The sequence below is a fragment of the Trichosurus vulpecula genome, chromosome 4 (genome assembly GCF_011100635.1).
Source record: "Trichosurus vulpecula isolate mTriVul1 chromosome 4, mTriVul1.pri, whole genome shotgun sequence".
Classification (NCBI taxonomy): domain Eukaryota; kingdom Metazoa; phylum Chordata; class Mammalia; order Diprotodontia; family Phalangeridae; genus Trichosurus; species Trichosurus vulpecula.
In genome coordinates this window covers 339,523,910-339,542,439 of record NC_050576.1, presented here as the reverse complement: position 1 = coordinate 339,542,439, position 18,530 = coordinate 339,523,910, and the positions used below count along the sequence as shown (strand labels likewise).

Here is an 18,530-nt window from a genome sequence, read left to right as displayed (position 1 = left end):
AGCTGGCCCCAGACCAGCAGAGCATGCTTCACATCCCATCCACCCATATGGTTTTCTCCACCCCCTCCTCATTTCTACCTCTTTTCCTGGAAAGGTTGTGTTAGCTGACTGCCCTGTCATTCATTGTACCATCTTTGGGGCTCCTTAGCCTTTCCCTTTCTTGACCACCACACGTACAAGTTTTGTCTCCCACTCTTAGTGATATAACATAGGAAAGGGTGGAATAATAGCTCTTTGCCCTTTCTAGCTACATGGTTATTGTGTGTTTACTCATGGCTATCCAAGGGCATCCTACTAGATCCTCTTCCACTTGCCTCCCCACTCTCCTTCTAAATATCTAGTCGGTTGTTGCCAATTCTTGTTACTTCTACCTTCATAACATCTCTTATATCTGTTCCCTTCTTTCCATTTCCAGAGAGCACCCTGATTCGGACTCTTCTTATTCTTCCCTCATACTGTTAAAAGTAGCCTCCTAATTGTTTTCCCTGCCTCATTTTTACTCACTTCAGCCCATTCTCCATACAGTCACAAAAATGATTTTCCTGAAGTATGTCTGACCATCTCTAGGATAACATCTTAGCTCCTCTTTGACATTTAGAATTCTTCATAATTTGGTCCCATCTAACCTTTTTACCCTTCTTTGTGTACTGTTCTCCTTCATGGCCTTCCTGCTGTTCCTGACATGACTCTCCACACCTCCATGTCTTTGTACTATGTTTTCTAAGTCTGGAATACATACCTTGTCCACCTCTCGGAATCCCTGGTTGCTTTCAAGATTCTGCTCAAGTGCCACCTTTTACATGAGGGCTTTTTTGGTCTTTTCAACGGCTAATGTCTTTTCTCTAAGGTTACTTTGTATATGTTTTGTATATGCTTATATATGTATACGTTGTACCCATTTTCTTGTTATAGTGTAAGCTCCTTAAGGGTTTAATTTTTGTTTTTAAATCTTCAATTACTGGCATATCAGTAGGTCCTTAGTAAATGCTTATTGATTGATTTATTTTTGACTCTTTCCCTTGCTTCACACTAGTGTCTTATCACTTGCTCCATTTCTTGGATTCTGCCACCATGACATCTCTTGCGTTTGTCTTTTTTTATTCAGAGTGCTTTAGTTCAGGACCATCTCCATTGTTGTAATATTTTCTTTAATGGTTACACTGCTTCAGTTTCTCCACTCTTCAATTTATTCTTCATGCAGCTGCTAAAATAATCTTCCCAAGGATTTGTCAGTCCTTTGCTTTAAAGCTTTTAATGGTTTCCTATTGCCTTTAGGATAAAACACAAACTCTTTAGCCTGGCAGTACTTAGCACAGTGCCTCAAACATAGTAGATGCTTAATAAGTGCTAGTTGACTGACATTTAAAATCATCTACAATCTCAATCTTACCTTTGTTCCTAGAGTTTCTCTTATTCGTGCAATCTCTGTCTTCCTCCTAAACTAGACTTGTTACTTATTCCCAAGATTCAGTATTTCACCTTTTGTTTCTCTGCCTCTGCAAAGGCTGTCTCCATTGGTAGGGTGTACTTTTTTTACATTTACCACTTATAATTCCTTATCTTCAAGGATCAGCACAGGTAGTACCTCCTATACAAAGTACTTTGCTATCCTGCCAGGTATTAGTGCTCCTCCCTCCCCAAATTAGTTTCTATTTATTTATTTGTGTATGTGGTTTATCTTTTTACTAGAGCATAAGTTCTTTGTTGACAGAGGTGTTTTGTTTTTTGTCTTTGTGTCCTCAGCACCTAGTGTGGTGTCTTGGTCAAAACAGGCACTAATGTATGTTCTTTGTGCATTGAAATGAATCATCCAACGGCATAGTCTTCTGTTAGGACTTTCACTATCCTGGTCATGGTCTTTGTTATGCATTTCAGCTTGTCATTGTCCTTTTTAAAAATGTGGCAGTCTGAACTGAAACAATGTCCCAGGTATGGTATGACCACTACAGCAGGACAATCACTTCTCTCTGTACATCTTTTACTATATTTTCTGATATGATTTGATTATCATGTCATATTGTGAACTCGTGTAGAGTTTATAGTCCGCTAAAATCCCAGTTGTTTGTTTACCCATTCCTTTAAGATATTGTGTTTACAAAGTTGCCTATTTGAGCTCAATTGCATAGTATACATGTACTCCTTAAATTCCATCTTATTAGATTTTGCCCATTTTTCCAGCCTGTGAGCTTTTTTTTATCTTCTGTTAAATAGTAGTTCATTGAGATGTTAGTGTGTTAATAGAAATATTTATTAGAAAAAGGACTTTAGTCACATCTTGTTGAAATCAGTCAGACAGCTAGGTAGTTTAGTGGACAAAGCACTGGACCTAGTGTCAGGAAGACCCAGTTAAAATTTGACTTGACACAATAGTTGTATGACCTTGGTCAAGTCATTTAGCCTCTCTCTGCCTCTGTTTTCTCATCTGTAGAAGGAATAATAAGAGTACCTACTTCCTAGGGTTGTTGAGAGGGTAAAATGAGATAATATTTGTAAAGTGATTTGCAAATCTTAAAGTACCATGTAAAGGTAGGTGGTGATGGTGGTAGTGGTGGTGGTGATTAGTGGTGGTGGTAGTAGTAGTAGTAAATCCAGATACCCAATATCTGGTACCTTATAACAATTCTTCCCAGTTATGTTTATGCCATATTACATTCCTTATTCTCCTCCTACGCTAAAGATTCTTTTTAGCACTTAGGTGGTATGCCACATATAAACTGCCCAATCTGAGAAAAACTTCCAATTACTTCATGGTTGTCCAGGCTAAAACTTATTATATAATCCCAGTAGTTGCCCCGTTCAATCATTGATCCCGATCTAAGTTGATAAGGCCTAATATCATGTAAAACCTCATGCCCTGATCTGAGGATTGCTTCATTCCAGAAACTAAATTCTAATAGCAGCTAGTTCTTTCAGTCCGGTAGCATGTTACCTCTTTCATTAAGGAATGCCACAGATTCCCTATTTTCTCTGAAGTTACTCATGACTTCATTGAAGGCTGGATAACTTCTGTCATACCTCCAGAGATGAACAGCCTGACCTTTCATAGTGAGAAAGGAAAAGTGTCCCCAGTAGCAGATTTCTTCTGTTGCTTTTTTAGCTGTCAGGTTCTCATGTGATTTGAAGATATTAGGAAAGAAAGTATATTTTTAAAACTTTTTATGTTAGGATGAATTTGCTAATTTTTTTTCAGCCTTGAATCTTTCTGTAGAGACTCATAATTGAGTTTAAAATAAGTTGGAAATGGCATTGTCATGTGAAAGTCAAATATCAGGAAGAGAATATTTTTTCTGTATTTTTTTTTTGACTCTCCTTTAGCAAGTCGTTGACTTGTTTTTCATGGTTTTCTCTCATCATTCTCATTTCTCTTCCCAATTTTTCCTCTACTTCTCTTAACTTGCTTTTCCAAATCCTTTTTGAGCTCTTCCATGGCCTGAGACCAGTTCATGTTTTTCTTGGAGGCTTTTGATGTAGGCTCTTTGACTTTGTTGACTTCTTCTGGCTGTATGTTTTGGTCTTCTTTGGCACCAAAGAAAGATTCCAAAGTCTGATACTGAATCTGAGTCCATTTTCGCTGCCTGGCCATGTTCCCAGCCAGCTTACTTGACTCTTGAGTTTTTTGTTGGGGTATGACTGCTTGTAGAGCAAAGAGTACTTTGTTCCAAGCTTGAGGGGATGCACTGTTGTTTTCAGAGCTATTTCTATACAGCCAGCTCTGCCACACCAGCACTCCTCCTCCAAGAACCACCAACCTGGACCTGACTCAGATTTTAGGCAGGCTCTGCACTCCTGCTCTGATCCCATACTTAATTCCTCCCACCAGGTGGGCCTGGGGCAGGAAGCAACTGCAGTTGTAGTTCTGTAGCTGCACCACCTCTGCTGTCCCCAGGGTGGTGGCCTAACCTGGAATTCCTTCCACTCCCCACAGCTTTTCCCACTAACCTTCTCTGTTGTCTTTGGTGTTTGTGGGTTGAGAAGTCTGGTAACTGCCACAGCTCACTGATTCAGGGCGCTAGGGCCTGTTCTGACCAGCTTCTGGTCTGGTTGGTCTTGCTGCTGCCCACGCTGGGCTCTGCTCCCCTCCACTCCCAGCTCCGTGCACGATAGACCTTACCCAGCGACCATCCAGGCTGTCCTAGTCTGGAGCCCTGTTTCCCTCTGCTATTTTGTGCTTTCTGCAATTCTAGAATTTGTTCAGAGCCATTTTTTATAGGTTTTTGGAGGGACCTGGTGGGGAGCTCACGTAAGTCCCTGCTTTCCAGCCACCATCTTGGCTCCACCCTGCCTCAAGTACTAATTTTCAAGCTGAGAACAAATCCTTTTTTAAAAAAAATTGAAAAACTATAATTCATATAGCCCTTATTTTACAAAGTGCCCTTCATGCATTATTTCATCTTTACGTTAGTCCTGACAGATAGCATTACTGTTGTTCCCATTTTATTATTATTATTCCCACTTAAAAAATGCTAAAGCAAAAAGTTGTAAGAGGTTAACTCACTTGTCAAGGATCATATGACTAGTAAATGTCAGAGAAAATACTTAGAGCCATGTTGTCAAATTCTTGATTTCCCTGGAGAATCAATGGGGGCCAGTTGAACATGGTGCAGAGCTTACTCAGGCATCAAAGGGAGGGGATATTACTGAAACCTGGGGACTTTTTCAGTGAGTGCTTGGAGGGACAGTGGCTTGGAAATATTGCTTTTAGGTAGTCTTTTGCTGGGAAAGGTTAGGACCTAGGGAGTGAAGCAGAGTCTTCCCTTTTCCAGGCTAAATGTTGCTAGTTCCTATACAGTCTTTATGTAGTTATAGACATTATGAAAAGGTGAAAAACACACAAGGCTTAGACAATTGGAGATCAAGTCCTAGTTCTGTCACTAATCAGCATATAAACTTACTTTGTCAAACCTCTCCTAGCCTTATTTCCTTATCTGTGAAATGAGGCAGTTGAATCCAATGATTTCTGACCTCCTTGCCTATTTAAAATTCTATGATTTTATTTAACATTTTTTCAAGTACTTTTCTGAGTTCCTGCCCTCATTTAGAGGTACTCTAGCTTCTTAATGTCCTGTTTAAACAGTAGCTTCCAGGATAGAACAGACTTCCATGTAGCTTGATTTGTTCTGGATGCCTGAGAGGTAACCTTGAGAACTACCAATGCAATTGATAGAAGACTGAGGATTTGATTTCCATTATGTTTGTAGACCCTAGGGACTTTTTCAGTGAATTGCAAGTATTTTTCATGTTTCTGCCAGTGATTTATAACACAAAATACAGGTTGATTTCCCCATCTAGCTAAGAAGGTGAAAGGAGTGGAGTAACAATCCTCCAGTTAAAGTTAACAAGAATGGAGTTTCCTAATAGAATAGAAGTGCTTCAGCAAGAAAATTAAGAATAAAAATAATCCAGAGAGGCACACTGTAATGTTAACCTCAATCAGGAGGATGAAAGATGGAAGATGGACACATTTAACATTTGGTGTTACTTAAAATGTTTAAAGGGCAGCTGAGTGTCACAATGGATAGGGTGTGGGCCTGGAGTCAGGAAGACTCATCTTCCTGAGTTCAAATCTGACCTCAGACATTTAATAGCTATGTGACCCTGGGCAAGTCACTTAACTTTGTTTGCCTCAGTTTCCTTATCTATAAAATGAGCTGGAGAATGGAATGGCAAACTACTCCAATACCTCTGCCAAGAAAACCCCAAATGGGGTCATGAAGATCAGACACAACTGAAAAAAAAAGCTTGAGCCTTTTTTTCGTAGAGCCAGATTTCTTAACCATTTTTGCTTAATGGACCTATTTGACAACCCTATAAAGCTTATTAACTCCTTCTTAGAATACTGTAATAGATTTACAAAGTAAACCAGTTACATTGAAATACTGTTATCAAAAATATTTTTTTAAAAGTTCACAGACTCCAGTTTAGAAACCCCTGTCCTAAAGAGTGGGCAGTTTGAAGGACAACCTCTAAGGAAGGAGTTTATTATGACACAGCTAGGTGGTGCAGTACTAGGTCTGGAGACAGGAAGAACTCTGAGTTCACATATGGCCTCAGACACTTAATAGCTGTGTGACTTTGGGGAGGTCACTTAATCTCTGCTTTCCTCAGTTTCCTTAACTGTAAAATGATAGGTAATAATCATGCCTGTCTCTCAGGGTTGTTGTGCAGGTAGAATGAAATAACATTTGCAAAGCATTTAGCACAGTACCTGGTACATAGTAGGTGCTTAATAATGCTTGCTTGTCTTCCTTTTTTTCCCTTCCCCTTCTCCCCTTTCTCTTCCTCTTGCTTCAAGTTATAATGATGTTGTTCTAAAGGTGTCATGCAGTAATTGAGGCAGAAGGAATAGATAAGTAGTAATGGTTGGTTATTCTTTGTTAAGGGTACTAAAGTCACCATTTGTCATTCTGACAAAAGGATTTTAGAGTAGTACTGTCTTTCCATGGAATATGTGAATGCATACATGCATGAGTGAATGAATGAATGAATGAAAAACATTAAGTACTATTTGCTAGACAATATGCTAAATACTAAAGATGCAAATACAAAAGTGAAACATTCCTTGCCCTCAAGGAGCTTAGATTCAGCAGGGTGAAATCTATAACACACATATAAGGGAATGGACAAAGAAGGGAATTTCTGTCTAGGGAGTCAAAGGTATGGTAAGCAGAATCGTAGGTACTCAGTTGGATTTCAGGTGTCAGAGGACAGAAGAAGAAAAGAAAGGAAGCTAAGAGAATAATAGCATCAGCAGAAAAGACAAGTAATTTACAGAACACAGACTTGCAGAAAAGATCCAGCAACAAAACATATGTAACCAGCTGTCTGTATACAAGTACACCAAGTACAGATAATAAAGTGTACTGGATATCTTACTACAAGATGTCAAATTCAACCTGATGGGTCCTCCTGGGATTGTTAGGAGGGAACCATATGTTACGAGTGAAAAAAAGCTATGGAAAGAATAGGTGTATGTTTGACAGAAGGAAACAGAATAGATAAAATGGGAGCAAAAGTGTACAGTTGCATATTAATAAGATACATCCATGTGAGAAAAACACATGAATCAAAGGTTGGGTACAGGGAAGAATGATACAGGAAATCATTTCGATCTGGACCATGGATTCCCAAAGTGGGCGACTGCCCTCTGCAGGGGCACTGGAACAATCCACAGGGGTGGTAGTTCCCTTGGGTGCAATTGGGGAATGTTGAATAAAAATAAGGGGGTGGTGGAAGCATAAGGAAAGAAGAGAAGAAAATTTTGAAGAACTGTTCATACATGTTTCATCTGTTGTAACAAAGTTAGTTGTAGTGGTTACATTATTTTCTAAATAAACATGCAAAATGCAAGTTATAGCTGATCAGTGGTCAAGTCTGCTGACAGGTCTTAACAATAAGTATTGGCAGGTATGTTTGTCACACATTGTCAGAAGTCCAACATGCACTGGCAGGAATATGTGTGTGTAATGACTTGTTTACAATACAGTGATACAAAATTATATGTTATAATATTATGTCATCAAAATTTCAATGCAAGAAAAAAATCACAAATTTACAATAAACTATTGAACTTAAGATGAATCATTTAAAATATATATATATATATATATCTTATATATTTTTTGAAATGATGCAATTTTTTAAAAAGCCTATTAAACAGTTAAACAAAGTTGATTTCCGGGAGGGCACTGAGTAATTTTTTTTAAAGGGGGTGGTAGGCCAAATAAGTTTGGGAACCTCTGGTCTGGACCAATGGAGGGAGAAACAGAAACAATATTGTTAAGAATCTATTGTTACAGATGTTTTGACAAAAGAAGGAAATAGATAAGGAGTATAAAATGTGTCAAACCTGGCATTGACTGTAGCAGTAATGGGCCACCTGAATTATCTGGGCAGACTTGCAATCAGTGCCTCTGCTTCCTTTCCTCTTCCTCTCTTCTACTCTTTGGAAGTTGTCTTCTAACTCATCATTCAGACGAACCTGCTCTCCCCAAAGTTATCAATGATCTCTTAATTGCCAAATTGAATGACCTTTTCTCAATACTTCTTGACCTCTCTGAAGCCTTTGACACAACCAATCACTCTCTTCTTCTTGATACTCTGTAGTTTTTCATGACACTGCTTTTTCCTAGTTCTCTTCCTTCCTGTGACCATTGCTTCTCAGTCTCCTTTGCTGAATCTTCAGCTAGGTCACCTCTACCAACTGTGATTGGCCCCTAAGGCTCTATCCTGTGTCTTCCTATCTTCACTATGTACAATTTCACTTGATAATCACATCAGCTCCTGTGGTTTCAGTTATTATTTCTATGTTGATGACTCTCAGATCTACTTATTCAGTTCTGACCTCTCTTCTGACCTCCATTCTTATATTTCTAACTGCCTGTTGAACATCTTGATCAGGATGTCCATAGACATCTTAAATTCAAAATGTGCAAAACTGAACTCATCTTTTCCCTCAGACTTTTCCCTTTTTCTAAAATATCTATTACTGTCAAGGGCACTACCACCTTCCCAATCGTACAGGCATCCCTAGGTGTCATCCTCATTTCCTTATTCTCACTCATCTCCCATCCAGTCACCTGTCCAGTCATGTCGTTTCTGCCTTCATAAGGACAATACCATGCTGCCTCCATGTACCATATGCACTATTAGGAGCAGCATCCAAATATATATATATATATATTTTAGGCAGGGTATTTGCATCTCATTCTGTACCCACATTTATTTTTTTCCATCTCCGTAGAATTGGGAAGAATCCTTTATGATTTATCAGAGATGGATAACAGATAATTTCTTTTAAGGGAGAGAAAACATTGCCAAGGGATTGTTAGTTGGATCTGGTTTTATTTCACATTTCATGAATTAATTCTCAGTGAGGGAATACATATTGAAGCTTTTAAATTAGCAAAGTACCCTGAAATCTAGGCAGTGAAATCCCAAAGTAACAGGATGGAACTGCAGAAAGATCTCATGAGGCAAAACAAAAGGAAGATTGGCTTCAAGTAGGCAGGTAAAAGATTACCTCATCCCTTCCCTACCCAAAAAATAAATAAATAAAGGCCATCGGAAGATTGGGCATCATTGCAAACAAATTCTACAAAACTAGTTCATTCTCACCTTGAACACTTGATGCAGCCCCAATCCTTGCACATCAAATAAAGCATTGAAAAAAATCAAGAAAAAGGCTGCTAAAAATATTAGAGACATATTAGTGTAGACATTAAAGGTCAGTACTAAATGAGTGTAATATTGAAGTCTGTAAAATTCATGAACAATATGAATAGGGTGATTGTTATCTTGCTTACCCAATCCTGGAATATTCACTTTAATAAGGATTGTTGAAACTCCCAAAGAAATAAATTTAGGTAGGAAACTTGAAGAATTTGTTTCCTCCAAGAAATGGAACAGGAAAAAAATATAATTAAGTTCATAGAACCACAGTGTTACTAAGGGAAACAAAGATGTTAGCTTTGTCTTTCTCTTTTGAGTTTGTAATTGAGAGTATGTGCTCTTAAAAAAAAAATACTCCTTCATGAAACTACTATCAGAAGCTACTAAATGTAGTTTTCTGTCATGACTACTAAATCTACCATTCTTTGATACTAGAGCTTGTGGCCCTGGAACAGGGTTATAGTTCTTTATATATGTGTGGTTTCAGATGAACTGCCACAGAACCACTGGAAATACTGTTCTAATTAGTAGAATTGGTAGGGCAGTCATTTGGTCAATATCATAACTTTTCTATAGTACAGCACTTTTCGGTAATATAGTTTGAATGCAATTTTCAGACAGAAAGTAGAGGAAATTAAAATGAGGATTATTATTTTTCTAATCTGAGGACTACTACATTTAGTTTTTAAGGTTATGACCTCCTTGGTAGGTAGCATGGCAGAGTAGGACATGCTCTGAACTTGAAATCAGGACACACTTGGGTTTCAATCCTAATTCTGCTGCTTATTAAGTGCATGACTCATGGGATGTCATGCTTTTGAATCTCAGTTCCTTCCTCTGTAAAATGGGCATATGATACCTGTACCACCTACCTTAAAGGTTGCTTAGTATACATTAAATCACTGTGCAAATGTATATTCTTTTTGTTGTACAGAAGCACCTTTGGAAGCATAAGAATTGTCAAATAATAACGATCACAGCCTACTCATAAATGTCCTCATTAATATTAGAATATGAAGTAGATTTTTCCAAATCCCAAAGATGAATGAATGACTGGAATAAAAATCCCACAGAATACTCAGGTGAACATTTTCTGAAGTAGAATCATGATGGTCCTTCATCCTTAAAGAATTATCATGGGAGAATTGCCAAAGGTGATTCCTAGTTATTTTTTCACTCTCTCTATATACACATACATACACGTATATACATATAGTAACATATATATGTATATATGATATGAGTGTAAATATACATACATAGTTCTGTCTATATAGCCTTGGGTTTTGGTCACAACTGGCATTTAGTAGCATTATCACTTGTTATTATTGCATTGTAGGTAAGAATTGTAGAGTATAGCCCACAAATAAAAAAATTAATGGATAAATGCAGCTTTTGTAAGAAAATCATGACAATTATTGTGAGTAGCTTCTTGGTTTGGTTCTTACCATATAAGAAAAGTGAGAGATTTCCTCAGTCTTGAACTTGAATTTGCTTTTTATTGGTCTTAGTACCTTGCCATCAGATATTCTGTTAAGGAAATGCTTCTGCCAAGTAAATTGTTCAAGAAATATTTTATTTGCAGGCTTATTATAACTTTATGTACCTTATGTATATTTTTATCTCAATTAGATCATTGAAGTTGGACTTTGTGAAGTTTTTGAGTTGATCAAAGAGACACGGTTTTCTCATCCATCCCTGTGTCTTAGGAGTCTGCAAGCTCTGCTTAATGTGTTGCAGGGTCAACAGCCAGAAGGCCTCCAGTCAGAACCACCTGAGGTTCTTGGTAAGATCTCATACTTGTTGATGAGTGATTCATTTAACCAAGCACTTGCTCTAAATAAGTGTACAAAATACTGTGAAATGTCATCTCTGATTAATATGATGAAACAGATAAAAAGAAGGCTTAAAGACTTTCTTCTTTCATTATTGTCACTAGTGCTATTTAGGAGCCACAATTTAGGTATAGAAAATGGTTCTTTATAGTGACTGTAGTTGATGAAAATAATATAAATATCCACATGTAACTCAGAAAACTTGTTTTGGTTATTAATATTTAAACTTTTGTCACCAATTTTTTTTTTAAAAACCAGAACTATTAACAACAATAAAATGGGATTAATATAAAATTTGACTCCTCCTCCTTCTACCCCCAACTCTGGCTAGCACTAGTGTAATAGACTAAAATAATTTTTTAAAATGGAAAGAGAAAGAAGAGTGAGGGACTAAAATTATCTATAAATTAATGAACACATGGAGACAGTGGTGAATTTGGAGTCAGAAGACCTAGATTTAAATTCTGTTGCTACCACTTATAATCTTTGTGACCCTGGGCAAATCTAAGAATCTCTAGCTTCCATTGAGGCTCAGCTCAAGTGCCCTCTTGTACCCAAGGCCTAACCAAGTCCCCTGAGTTGCTAGTATTTTTCTACCCTGAAATACTTTTGTGTGCCTTTCGTTTTTATTTACCTGTGTGCATGTTTTTCTCTCAGTAGAATGTAAGCTACTCAAGTTCAGGGACTGCTTTGTTTTTGTTTCGTGTCCCCAGTGCCTAGAACACAGTAGACATTTGATTAATGCTGTTCGAATGAATAAATAAATGAATAGCACTTAAACTAAGTTTTCTCATCTGTAAAATTAAAAGGAAGGACTAGATAACTCCTTAAGTCTGTTCCCAGTGCCAAATCAAACCTGTGATCCTGTGATTTTATACCAAAGAGTCAGTCAGCAGACATTTCTGTAATCAAGACTAAAACATTTGGTAGCCTTAAAGAATAGAAGCATAAACAGAAGCACGACTTCTGAATTGATGGTTTTCCCCTATTGTTGACATTGTTAGTCACCCATTACGTGCAAGACATATAATATGAATGTTACAGAGAGAGAAGCATGAGGCCTTGAAAAAAAGTAGTTCACTGTTAGTTTGTTTAATAAAGCTAATTGCACTGAGTAATGTTTCACTTGTGTTGTACATTCTGTTCACTTTTCTCCCAGATCAGGTTCATCTTGGATTCTTCTCCTTTCCCTCTCCTCATCCCCTCAGTTATCCATATCTACCTGTCAGTACAGTGTCATTGCACTTGTCCCTTTCTTTCCCCACTACCACCATTGTAATTTACTACCTTGTGCTTGAACTTCATGCCTCATCTCTTCCTCCAGTGTTATTTCCCTTTACATCCCTGTGAGAGGGCAGCATAACACAGGGGACAGAGTATAAGAGTTGGAGTCAAGAAGACCCAGGTTCAGAATCCTGCTACTAACACTGACTAACTGTCTGAGCCTTAGCGTTCTCATCTAAAAGACTGTATCCAAATAGCTATAGTACCTGCCTCTCAGGGACGCTTTGAAGGTCAAATGAGATAAGGTATAAAACATTTTGAAGATTTTAGAGCGCTGTGTAAATCCAAGTTATTATTATTATCTTCTGATCAGGTTACTCTGCTTTCTCAAACCTTTTGAGTGACTCCATGTTGTCCACCAAATAAATTCTGAATTCCTTAAGTCTGGCATTCAAGCTTCTCCACAACATATCTCCAGCTGACCTTTGCAAATTATCTTATGTTAGTATTCTTTGTGTAATTTACTTTCCAGCCAAATTGGACCTCTTAGCACTCACTGCTCTCTTTTCTTAGGCTCACATTGTTCCATATACTTTCCTATCCCATATCTAACTTAAAATCTGTGTATCTTTTGCAGTGATGTTCAAATGCCATCTTCTGAATAAAGGCTTCTCACATCTCCACTATAATCCTTACCTCAATTCCCAAGATAGAAACGATCTTTCCTTCTTTGGTTTTTGTTGTTGTTGTTGTTTTCGTTTTGGGGTTTTTTTTTGGCAGGGCAATTGGGGTTAAGTGACTTGCATGTGTCAGGTGTCCGAGGCTGGATTTGAACTCAGGTCCTCCTGACTCCAGGGCCGGTGCTGTACTCACTGCGCCACCTAGCTGCCCAATCTTTCCTTCTTTGAAACTCTCATAGTATTTTGCAACTTTCTTTTATCTAAAGTCTGTAATATTGTTCCAGTTATTTCTATGTCAGCTTGCTGACAAGGTTTTAAGCTGAAGGAGGAACAGGCTCTCAATTATGTCTTCCTCAGCACCTGACACAGTATTTTACATATATTAGGCACTTACATGTTGATTAAATAAATGAATGCAATCCTTTCCCCATCACCGCACCTTCCTTCTCTGACTAAACATCATACATACAAGTTAATTGTGAAGAACAGCTTTGCTCAACCCTGTGAGTTGGCATGTGATCTAGGTGGCTCAGGTTCACTTCAGTGAATATGCTGTGCTGCCAAATCAAAAGAATTCAGCTCAAGTATAGTGCCATTCCCCAAATGCTGTATGTTTACTTAAGTTTCTGCTTTTTCCTGCTAGTCCAGATGATTTAGTGGAATATGTATTTTATTAGCTATTCATTTTGTTATGTGTGGGACAAATAGCTTGATATTTAAATTTTTATGCCATGTAAAAATAAACTTTTTTAAAAAGAATTTTTATGTTACCAGAAAGATCTGAAAGGACTGAAATCTGTTATTTTAAGAGCATGGTTAATAGGATATTGTTGCCTGCCAAATGATTTAATGTCATTATAGGAAAGAACAGAAATCAAAAGACAATTACTTTTCATTAATAACTTGATTTCTTACCTTGTGATATCTTACAGAGTTGCAGTATGGTGTAGGAGATAGAGAGCTGGCCTCAAAGTTAGGAAAACTGAGATTCTAGTACAGCCTCTAACTAGTAGTGGGATTCAGCCGGTTGGCGCCGGTTTGGTAGAGCTGGGAACTAATTTTAGGTTGAGTTCCATGAACTGGTTGTTAGAGGGGGCAGGGCCTGCATCAGCAGAAGTGCATCAGCAGAAACAGAACAGGTTGTTAATTTATTTGAATCCCACCACTGCCTCTAACATGTGGCTGTGTGGCACTATCCAAGTCACTCAACCTCTTAGTGCCCCAGGCATCTTGCATATTATAACTTGTAGAGCAATTGTTGTTCTGCCTTCGTAGAGGAATTTTCCTCACTGGGAATTCCCTATTCCAATGAAATCACAGGCCAGGACCAAGAGAAAACTCCCCAACCCCATCTCACATATTTATGAGTTTGCTGTATTGGTAGATTTTATTAAGTTTTTAAAAATTTTCAGGCTCTTTAATCAATCAATCAATCTTTGACATATTTTTCCTCTTCCCTGAGTTGTTCAGCACCAGTTCCTTCATTGTTCAGTAATTTTATTATGCTTTTCATTAGTAGGTAAACATAATGCCCAAAGCTTAATATTCCAAACCATTGGAATTCCCCCCCCCCCAGCAATGTTTACTCTATTAGAAATTATAACATCTTATTATGAAAATAGTTTTGACCTCATGAATCCCCTGAAAGGGTCTTGGGGATCCCCAGGGGTTTGTAGATCACTCTTTGAGAACTACTATTCTGGGTGAACAAATGATATTTTGTTATTCACCAGGAGATACTGTAGTACTGAGGTCTACATCTACCTACAGTGGTCTATAGTTATTGATAAAGAAGGCTTCCCATCTTTAAGAACCACAAGGGACACTCAGCTGCTCCTCTGGTTAGCTTACTTCTGATATGGTAGAAGATTTCAGTCACCCTTGTGGTTTATTTCCCAATTGTTTTTCTTTTTTAAGGAGCCCCTAGATGCTACCTTCAGACCTAACATCCTCCCAAGTACTATCTTTCCCTGCTACAGAATTAATATCATATTGACAATAGAATAGGTATTTTGGTAGATAAAAGATTTTATTAATAAAGAATAAAAAAAGACAGCATGAGGAAAGTTGAGCAAAAACTGACCAGAAAATCAAAAAGTCTGACAGGGACATGCACTATTTCATACCCATAGACACCACCACCATCATCACCACCACCACCACCACTTCTGTGGGCACTAAATTCTAGGAAGACAATTAACAAACTAGACACACGTCTTCAGAAGGGCCATGAGAATGTTGAAGGAAGTTTAAACCATGTCACACAAGTTGAAGAAAATGGGGACAAAAAACAAGAGTAAAGCAAGAAGCATGGTCAGTGGCTTTAGATATTTGAAGGACTTTCATAGTTATGTAGCTAGTTAGCTTTTGGTTCAATGTGAGGAAAAATCCCTAACAATTGGAGATAAATCCAAAAATAGACTGGGCCCTCGGGTAAATTAGAGGTCTTCATGCAGAACCTGGATGCTTCAAGTAGAAACTTTGTTTTGTTTTTAATTTTTCCTTTAGGGGTAAGGAGCATAGTATCAAATGGATTAGTTTTGCAATGAGGGCTTGACTAGATGACCTCTGAGGTCCCATCCACCTCTCAAATTCTAAGATTCTCTGACCCTGAGACCTTGAACAAATTACTTAATGTCTAGGTCTTAATTTACTTAATCTCTAGTTTCTTTATCTGAAAATAACAATTCCTGCCTTGTCTCACAGGGCTGTTGTGGATAGAAAAGTGCCTTGAAAAAGTATGCTCCAAAGGTTTTTAAAATAATATGCAAATAATAGGTGGGATATTAGTAATAAAACAAAAACTGTATGATAAAAATAAAAACTCATTACCTTCACCAGTTGTTTGTGCTTAACTATATAACATCACAGTGATAACATAACTTTTGTGTTATGTCAAAGACTTACAAATAAGTAAATACAAAGTTATGGCTCCACTGATTTTTTTTTTTACATCAACTTTATAAGAGAAATGATTAAAGTGAAATCTGTGCTTACTTCTTGCATGATTTGATTTTCCCTTAAGTGAATTGAAAACTCTGTTTTAAGTGACTTTTTAAGTAGGTTTCATAGAATCTATAAGTTTTATTTTATTTATATTTAAAATAAGGGAGCTAAACCAAGATGGTCTTTAATGTTCTTTTTAGTTCTGTTCAAATTGACTTTTGGGAAAGAAGAGTAAAGGGGAAAGAAATTATGTTAGTATATGTCAAATGTATTTTACTTTGCTTATTTAATAGAATTTTATTTTATCCACAGAGTCTCTTTTCCAGCTCCTTTTGGAAATTACTGTTCGAAGTACTGGAATGAGCGATAGTACAGGACAGTCCCTGACTGCACTTTCTTGTGCTTGTCTATTTAGCCTGGTAGCTTCTTGGGGGGAAACAGGAAGAACTCTTCAGGCTATATCTGCTATCCTCACTAACAATGGCAGCCATGCTTGCCAAACCATTCAGGTATTTCATATGTATTTTTACTTTGATATTTAAACACTTTCTGCTTTAGATTTCTTAACGAGTTGTTTTTTGAGTTGTTTTTAAGTCACTAACTTACACAGAATTATGTGTTATGCATCATTTTCATATTTTTAAAATGCTGTGTTTTAATAACTGTCTTATCTATGTTGTATATTGAAAGTCATCTAATGTAATTTTGTACCCATGTAGGTGCCAACAATTCTAAACTCTCTCCAAAGGAGTGTACAAGCTGTTTTGGTGGGCAAAATTCAAATTCAAGACTGGTTTAGCAATGGTATTAAGAAGGCAGCATTGATGCACAAGTGGCCTTTGAAAGAAATTTCTGTAGATGAAGATGACCAATGCCTACTTCAGAATGATGGGTTTTTTCTCTATTTGTTATGCAAGGATGGATTATACAAAATTGGCTCTGGATACAGTGGAACAGTGAGGGTAATGTACTCTTTGTAGTTAAAATCCACAGTAGAAGGTTCTTCATATTTTTTATGACTTGCTTGACTTTTAAAATACCTTCTAATCTAGTAGTACTGATGAGTGATTCTTTTAAAAGCCTACTAATCAAAATTCAATGCTAAGTGTTTTCCATTTTTTGTATCCTTGTTCTGTTCTTTTGTTTTCAGCTCACCATAGTCATTATGATATTTCTAGGTGATTAAGTGGTAACATATGAAACTGCCATTCTAATAATTGTCAGACTAACTTTTGTTATCTTACAGGGTCATATATACAATTCTACATCCCGCATCAAAAACAGAAAAGAAAAAAAGTCTTGGTTAGGGTATGCTCAGGTAGGAGAATGTCTAAAACAAGACAAACTTTTTTTTTTAATCTTAGAGCCTTATTGTTTACATGTATTAAAAAAGGAACAAAATACCTCCTTTATTTAAAAGAACATGACTCTTCTTGGTTACAAATCACACATACTCTCCTAGTATAGGAAAAGAAAAAAAAAAGCACTGTATTTAGTTATTATTTTGTCAGCTATAAAATTCTGAAGTAAAAGTGCAGCAAAATATTCTATTCCCCATAATATTTTGTTTTATAAGCAGTTGTAGAGGGGAGAAAGTTTATTTTTATGTATCATGGAAGGAAGAATGAACTTTTTGATATTATTTATAAAAGTAAAGATCATTTTAAAAGAAGTATTGCCTGAAAACAACTTGAACAAATTCTGTGACATTGTCTCTAAAACAAGCAGTTTTGCGAATTAGATGCTATTAAATGTATTGAAAAGAGAATTGTGGGAAGCCATTATTATGGATTTTTTAAATTGTTTTTAATTGCATCCTCAAAAAGTTTACTTGTTTCAAATTTTTACTTTTAAAGTGTCTGAATTTATTGATTTCCCAGTGAACTTACTAGTTTCAAATCTTTTCTCCAATTAACAATCAATCTAAATAATCATTCATAGCAGTTTTTCAAATTCACTAGAATTGTTTGTAAAAATAATTTCCCAGAAGGACTTATAATTTGATTTACCAAATTCATGATAAAAATCTTTTTAAATATCTAAAATGTCATCTCCTTTGAAATTTGTCACTGAATTGAATAATTATCACCTACCTTGACAGTTGAGATATAAAGAACCGCACCCTCCCCCCCCTGAAATTTATATTCTGCTGGGAAATATTGATTACTATTTCTTCTAAATATATAACATGTTTTCTAAAAAATGCCTTTTAGGAAATACACCTTATTTTACAAGATGACAAGTTTAGTTTAGTGATAACTGTAACTAGAACCATGATTTTATTCATTCTTTTAAATGGTCTCTTATAATTTGTTGAATCACTTTTTCTCAAAATAGTTGTTAAATTATAATGCTAATTTGCATGCTTACTTATTTTAAAATTAGCTTAGGTAATCTTGGACATAATATGTATGTCTTTGCCAAGTAAAAGTACCTATTCACTTACTGGTTCAAATGACTAAGTATATATTAAATAGTGTAGCATCTATCCCATTATTAAAATGCATATGTGTTCTTTTGTGTATATTTACTAGCTAAAGATATGTATGCATAGATATAGCTAATATCTGTTTATCATAATCCTCAAAGAATATAATATGTTTTTTTTATAATTATAAAATAAGATACTTGTTTTACAAAATGAAAAATATTTTATAACACATAAAATGTTTTATTA

At 36.5% G+C, this 18,530-nt stretch overlaps 1 protein-coding gene across 1 annotated transcript in view; it reads left to right on the top strand.

Annotated features, from left to right (window-relative positions):
* Positions 1-18,530, top strand: part of MYCBP2 (MYC binding protein 2) — a 342,008-nt gene that overhangs the window by 69,669 nt on the left and 253,809 nt on the right. Inside the window, exons 4-7 of the mRNA XM_036754198.1 lie at positions 10,801-10,954; positions 16,166-16,362; positions 16,573-16,815; positions 17,100-17,171. Coding sequence (XP_036610093.1) covers positions 10,801-10,954; positions 16,166-16,362; positions 16,573-16,815; positions 17,100-17,171 — 666 coding nt within the window. The remainder of the gene's footprint in view (positions 1-10,800; positions 10,955-16,165; positions 16,363-16,572; positions 16,816-17,099; positions 17,172-18,530) is intronic.